At 47.9% G+C, this 7,615-nt stretch overlaps 1 protein-coding gene across 1 annotated transcript; it reads left to right on the top strand.

The window, feature by feature from the left end:
- Positions 1–217: 217 nt before the first annotated feature.
- Positions 218–2,085, top strand: KY384_007949 (uncharacterized protein; the record flags this gene model as incomplete). Its single annotated transcript, XM_044816438.1, has 4 exons — positions 218–428; positions 704–1,017; positions 1,083–1,469; positions 1,642–2,085. The coding sequence occupies 4 exons, from the start codon at positions 218–220 to the stop codon at positions 2,083–2,085; spliced, it is 1,356 nt and encodes a 451-aa protein (XP_044667078.1).
- Between the last annotated feature and the right edge of the window lie 5,530 nt (positions 2,086–7,615).

The following is a 7,615-nucleotide window of genomic DNA, read 5'->3' on the forward strand; positions in this document are numbered from 1 at the left end:
GACGATTACTCTCATACAAATAGGCGGGCTTGCCCAAGTCTTGAATTTCCTAGTCCACTCAGCTGTTCTTGTCCTTGAAGATTTTTCAGCATCAGAGCCTTCATCCTACCATCAAGCATACTTGGCTAGTCGAGGAAGTATTGATAGCACAAAGTGAAGCAACATCACCGCGTAATCATCGTAGACATTGATTCAAGCTAAGTCTCGACGCCTGATTATGACTACCATAGATGAGACTGAGCTCCAGAAGCTCCGAGATGCAAACACCAAAGGCATCGTCTTGGGCCTCAAAGCCTTTGCTAGCGTGAAACCCAGGCTAGACATCGATGACCTGCTTGCACAGCTACCCAAAGCGTTCAACTTGTTTCTTATTGCTCTTGATGATCTGCAGAAAGATAAAAGCAAAACTGGATACGCTCAAATTGCGGGTGAGAGTCATCCACACTTGCACACTAGATGTTGCACTGACTCACCTGGCGATAGGTATCCATGGACTTCCGAGGGCTAGTTGGGATGGGTTTGGCACAAAGATGAACGTTATAAAGGACGTAAAGTACGGTTATGCTCCGTCTGGGTATTGTGCCCACGGCGAAGAAAGATTTCCTACTTGGCATCGTCCGTACCTTGCATTGCTCGAGGTAGGTCTCTACATCACTGCTCGGGAAGCTTGGTTAAGGACTACAGCAAACACTCTTCATAAGAGTCATCGACCTTGCGCGTTCGTTTACTGGTAGTCTGAAGGATGATTACCTGCGCGAAGCACTTCAGTTCCGCCTTCCTTACTGGGACTACTACCGTCCTCGAGGCGGACCAGTCGAGTTTCCTGGGGTTATTGACAAGGGGACAACGACCTTTGACTGGGACTACTCAATTCCAAGAGTCTTCACGGAGAAAAGCCTCAGGGTCCGACGTCCTCCTGGGAACCAAATTGATACGTTGGAACGCAACCCGCTGAATTTCTTCGATCTAAAGAGTGCAAACATCATCCCCGATGACGACTGGAAGATGTACGGAAAGGTGAGTTGTATATTTTGCCAAATCGTCCCACCCTAGGTGAAATGTACATCCTAATTGGCTGGTAGGTCGACCTGTTTCCGAGAGACCGGACTGTCCGCTACCGCCTTCCCAATAGCACAAGTGATACAGACAGTACTACTGTGGCAAACTCTACCATAAATGAGCTGCGTATGGACAGCAACAGACTGATGTTAAATATGCTCTCAAACAAGGAGACTGATGTGTACAACAACTACGACGTGTTTTCGACCAACAAGAAGGGGACACCCACGGTCGCGAAACCCCCTCAAGATGCCAAAGAAGCCGAAAAGACAATGTGGTATGGAAGTGGCTCTCTAGAAGCATTGCATGGCATTTACCACGTAATCATTGGAGGATTGCCCAACATCAACACCAAGACTTGGGCGGGGCATATGACTCAAGTGCCAGTCGCGGCTTTTGACCCGATCTTCGTAAGTCAAATCATACAATGGTCTGGATCTCTGCTGACATCTGTAGTGGGTTCATCATTGGTATGCAGCTCAATCTAGCAATCTACCAGTAAAGCGAAGACTAATTACTTGACCCAACAGTCAAATTGATCGTGTGTTCGCTTTGTGGCAAGCTACTCACAACCGGAACAAGCCTGAAGAGTGGTTTGGAAACCAGTCACTTTCAACCAAGCCCTTGCTTCCGTTTCGCATCAAAAATGACAACAATGACCCAACGGTTTGTTGGAACTCCAATCAATCGAGGCAATGCGGCACCTTTGGATATGATTACCCAGAAATACTAGCCGGAGGAGACGTCTTGACCACTGTGAGGAAGATGTATGAGTGGTCGGTCAATCTCACGGCTGCAGGCGATTTCGGCGATATACCGTCGAACATGAAGCCAGCACCAATCAGTAACGCTGAGATATGGCTTCCAGGCGCAACAAGCGACCTTCTGTCGGCGACTAACCCCGGGAGACCGAAGGCGCCGAAGCCACAGTTTTTCGCCCAAATGCGTACACAAAACATCGCATTGCCGCCCGCTGAAGTCGCCTTGTCACGAGAATGGTACATCGATGATGAAGTCGAGCGGTGAGTCATATACACTTCCATTCTTCTCTCTCCTCCCCCTACCTCATACCGATCACTCACAAAACCAGTCTCGCTCTCAACGGCTCCTTCACTATCTTCTACTTCCTCAACGACCTCGACAGCTCGCTGAATCAAGACACCAATCTCGCAACCGAGCCCACGCTCGTGGGTCTCACGCACGTCTTCGCCGCCCCAGTCGAGTACTGCGACAACTGCGGCGAACAGTCGCTTCAGGGCAATGTCGTCACCAATACCGTGCCCATCACGTCTATGCTGCTCGATTACGTCGAGACTGGTGCTCTGCAGAGTTTGCATCCGGATGATGTGGGACCGTTCTTGATCAGGACGTTGAGGTGGAGGATCGTCACGGTTCGCCCCTCCCTCACCTTCCCCCTTTTCCCCATTCCCCTCCCTTCGCCAAACCCTAGCCGCTTCTCCTCTTACTTCCTTCCGATCTCATGTTCTCACCTTCCCCCTTCTTCCCTCGAGACAAGTTCCGCACGCTATGGAGAATCACCCGCTGACTCCATTTGGTACCTTGTAGACCGACGCCCTTCCCAAAGACCCACGCGAACTAGCCCGCGAGAAAGCGTTCAAAGTCAATATCAGCTGTAAGAAAGCTAAGCTACCTCGCAATTCGGATGATGAGGTGCAGTATGAGGAGTATCCGAGTTGGATCGAGCAGATTACGGGGAATGCTTCTACGACGCAGAGCTCTTGAGAGGATGGTCTGGTGGGTGGAGAGATAGATAGTGTGGGGGGCAGGGGCGGGAATGGGCGGGAATGGGCAGGGAGATGGTTAGGGAGGGAACGAGGGGAAAAAGAGAGGAGAAAGGGTTTTAGAAAAGCCTATTTGACATCTGACATGAAGCGGCCTATCTCCTCAAGTTAATGGGTGGAATGCATGACTTCAGTAATCGCGAGTCGCCAGCTGTATAGAAGGGCTACCCAGCACACAGCATTCCCATGCAAATGATCTCCAACCTCTCTAGCTATTTTACCTTTGGAAGAATTACTTCTGGCCACGCTGTTTACCATCGAAACATGCCTCTTTCCCTTGAATCGACAATCTTCGTCAGGTTGATGGTTGGTGTTCAGCATTCAATGAGCGATACCGTTGTCTCTCACATCTAATGGCTTTACTAACGTAAATCTGCATGATACTCCTTGAGTGAAGAAAATGGTGTCATCATTAGCTCCTCTGTCATCTACCATTGCCAAACTTTGAATATCTCTACTTTAATCTCTGCAAAACCGAAATGCCCTCGTCGTCGCGCGATAGAAAAATACAGCATCGTTAGACCTGTAGATGAGACCTACGTGGACTGGCAGCCGGCATCTCCAGCCTGCCCGTCGATATTTCATCTCTGACTCCACGCCATCCCTTCAACCATTCAGAATCTCCAACAGTACGATATTCGCAGACCAAACGGGTTGCAGGCCTTGAAGCATCGCAAGCTTCAAAGAACGATCTTTAGAAACATCTGCTCTGCTTCCGCGAATTCAGGGTAAACACCACCGCACAGGCTGACAAAGCCAGCCTGACGACTTGTTCGTTTATTTAGTGCATTTACGGTACGGACGGCTTATGCCCACGTTCTGAGGTCGGTTACTGAGATATTGTTTGGTGGGTTGGTGTTGATGGGGTGTGAAATCGTTGGCATATTGAGTTCGACTTTTTGCTTCAGATGGGTGGGAGTCGGGTGCGTTGGACGGAAACGAGCGTCCTTCCTCAGAAAGGTCGGTCTAGATCGTCCTGAGTGGTAGAATATGCGGATCGAGTGCGAGTTTTGTGATATGTTGTGTGAGCGCCGCAGCCGGCCCATAGATTGTGTAGATTGGTTTCAACCCCTGGAGACTTGCCGCGTGTTGAGAATGATAGCGGAGATGGTTTAGGTAAGGGTCTATGCCTGTTTATCTCGCTAGTCTGTAGCTTCTTGCAGATGCTTCGGTAACCCACTACTTCAGTCAGCGGGCGCGGAGACATAATTTATATTAGAGGACCTATAGCTAGATTTGCATTAAAGCTATCGAAGCCTAGGTGTAGGAATAGTTTACTAAGAAGTATTCCTTATAGACGCTCTACGCTTATTGAAGTAGTGTAAGCTTAGTTATAAGTAACTTTATAATTATAAGAAGTCTTAATATAGTCTTAGTCTGTAATAATAATAATTGCATTAATATTATAAGTCATCAAAAGCATGGCTTAAACTATCTTATTCCTCCTTTATGATTAAGAAATATAATTTGCTATTAACCCCTCCGCCTTGTTTTTTAACCCTGAACGATTTTATTATAGATTATCACTATCGCACTCACCACCTTATTAAAGTAACACCTTCCGAGAGCGTCCCTTGCCACCGTCTCTAGTCATGCAGTGGGCGCATTGGCAAAATGGGGTTTTATTGCATAATATACACCAAGCTGAGCGATCAGGGAACTGTTGATCTGTATGAAATCCGCGTGTAGCAGGCCATCGAGATGAATTGAATGGCCTTTCTCATTAGATCATCTTCATAAAGTCGAGGTGTCTGGACTTTCCGTATTCTTCCATTGCGTCGACACACTCCGTAGAAGCGTAGATTTTTGCTGCTGGCAGGGTGAGGGAGGTTCTTGCTATCACTTTCGTGCACCCTCCCAAAATGGATCGACTCAGAGAGACCCCAGTGCAATGCCTGCCTTGTAGGGCATCGAGAATTATATGTGCCAGATAGTTTGCTTCCCTATCTCATTAGGCTGTCGGACATCTGAGTTTTGCTGGTAGACCCACTGCTATAGTCCGGTGCATTGTAGAGTGGCGATCTCACTTCTTGTAGATAAATATATGACATTTTTCGTGGGTGACTTCATCCACACTGTTCAGGAGCTGCTAAGTCTCGTTGCTGAATAGCACTGGCTGCGATTTATACTTCACACCTAGATCGATAGTCCCGAATGTTGTAAACTCGACGATTAATTTCCGGTCATTACTGACTTTCAGGTTCAGCCTGCACATCGTCCAAGGCGCAATAAGAAGTGTTCCCACTTTAGTATCACGTAGCAGAAATCCCCCGGAGGTTGGAGTTTCGCTTTCGAACTGATCTCAACTGGCCATGGGACTGCTCGATCATATAGCTTCATCTTCATCATGCTCGACTCGAGCACAATCGTGTCTTGTTTACCTGACTAAGAGATTCAATTGGCATATCTATCTCATGCTGGTTAAGTCCGCCAACATATATGGCCCAATCATAATCATCCGGAGCTCACCTGCATGCGGGCTCCTGGTGAGAAATCACTTCACACTCTCTCCCTCTCATGGCATGATTTGGCGTGATTTAAATGGTCTCATTCTCAGCAGCCGGTATTGGTCAGGCATATGTTGAATTTTAGGGACTAGGAAAGATCCTCCAAGAGAAGCTACGGCGGTCTCTCGATTTCGCGAAGATCAGCAATGCCTACTTGATCATCTTGACGCGGGCTTTGAGGCATTTCCTTTGACTCTCACTTGTGTATCGCTCTCTTCAGCGAGCATCAAGGCTAGCGTTACCGCTGGACATAATGTTGTACGGTGATAGACTTTCGAGGCATACCATGTGTCGTGCTATTCACCCAGACTATGCCTCTTCATAGCGAGTTGAATGATAGCACGCACTTGTAGCGCGATTCATGCGGTGCAACACATCGTATGCAACCGCGAGTTGTAACTTTCGTAATCTCAGGCAGTCCGTAAACATCGAGGAGTGGATTCGCGATTTTGGACAAATTCTCAGAATTCAGGCTTGCCAGGTGACTGGACGCTTGTAAAGTGATGGCTTGTCATCATCATGACCTTGAAGTGTTACATGTGCCTTGTCAGATGGATTATCAGTGTTGCTAAGACCAGATCAGCAAGCTGAAAATTTCCAGACGCGATTAGTCGATGGAAGAAAGTAGCTGAGCTTATACTTTGTGCTTCATAGATCACTTGCTAGAGATGTGTCTTGTTAGTCAATACCTGATTGAGATTCGCCGACCCGTTGGGCCCCCGTGCAAATATTGACGTTGTTTCGCAACGAAATAGTCTGGAGATGCGCAAGTAGACCGACCTAGCAGAAATGCGAAGCACAAGTGACTTCAGGGGCAGCACTAGTAAGAATCATTCTGTCCGACTTGAATCTGATTTAAATCTCTTCTCCCCACGCAGTCTCTGCGTTGTACCCGTGGTGAAGCCAGTCCAACTCTCGAGCGTAAGACAGCATGATAGATTCGGGAATGAAGCCCAAAAGGCAACCAGGAAAATGGCAAGTGACTTATTTGGCACTGAATTCTTGTCGCTCAGGCATTGTATAAAGTTGCGTAAGTCCTTATGCCTCAGTTGAACGACGGCATCTTTTTCCGGAGGTAGGAATCACCACCGATGGGCGGAGAGAGAGTATCTTATATTTCGCAGCGATAGTCCAGAATGAGCCACGAGTACATCCATAAACGAGCGCGCGGATGGAATCTGATGGCTTTGCAAGTCACTTTCAAGATGCGTCGGCGTCATGGACGCATCGCTTGAAAGTATTGTAGTCTCCCTGTCCGGCCTATATGGATCATGTGGAATTCTTCTCTCAAATGGGTTGTGTCGGGTACTGTATAAGACGCAGAAGTTGTGCCTTCGTCCCTGTTCCTAATCCTAATCACCGGAGCTGCACAAGATTAGTCTTAGTTGCGGAAACTGGCGGTGTGGTTACCTCCAAGTGCAGCAGCTTGGGCGTTGACACCAACCAGTTTATTTGCTTCTCAGAATCGGTAATAGGTGCGTGGTGCAGGACGGGTGAACGCGACTCCGATTTGTGGATATCAACTGCCACGGCAATAGATAAACTTCCCAATCGATAGAAGGATAGCCTTTCGAGTAACGAAGACGATCATGAGTCCTTCGGCCGCATTCAATTGTTTCGGATGACTGCGTGCACATCACACGCACTGCATCGAGTCCTTGGCATGGAGTTCATGAGTTATAGCTTTTTCCTAGCTAGGTTATCCAAGGTGCGTCATCATGGTCGAGCATCTCGACGAAACCACACATAAGTAGCTACGTACGCTTTCAATTTCCCGAGATGATGTCGATTACGATCCATTCGGGCCAGAGGTCTATGCACAGGATGTTCAAGTAGGGCTATGATTTGAAGCCTACAGCGTGGACCGGTTCTTCGTATGCGGGGGCGACAAAGGCGCTTCCGAGTCGTGCCTTGGTTGTATGATATGACCGCATCGGTTAGGGGAATCACCTCCAGTTGGCTTGCGAAGGGGTTAGGATTCGGTATTCTTTGCTTGAGACCATCTACAACAGTGGATAGATGTTCCGTGTTGGTCCAGTCGCTCCGTCACCTCCTTTCCTACTTCAGGCGGATCTAAGTAAACTCGGGTAAATTTTAAATTGACATGCTTTCCAGAAGACTTTCAGGGATAACGACTGCTTTGTTTGTCACTCACTTCAGCAACACGTGAAAGTGACCTATTTGTCCATGACGTTTTCTAAGTCACATGGTTTTCTTGCAGCCAACCTGTGCCTCGACTTGATCATC

This window comes from Bacidia gigantensis, assembly GCF_019456465.1.
Source record: "Bacidia gigantensis strain McMullin 20006 chromosome Unknown contig_278, whole genome shotgun sequence".
Taxonomy (NCBI): Eukaryota; Fungi; Ascomycota; class Lecanoromycetes; order Lecanorales; family Ramalinaceae; genus Bacidia; species Bacidia gigantensis.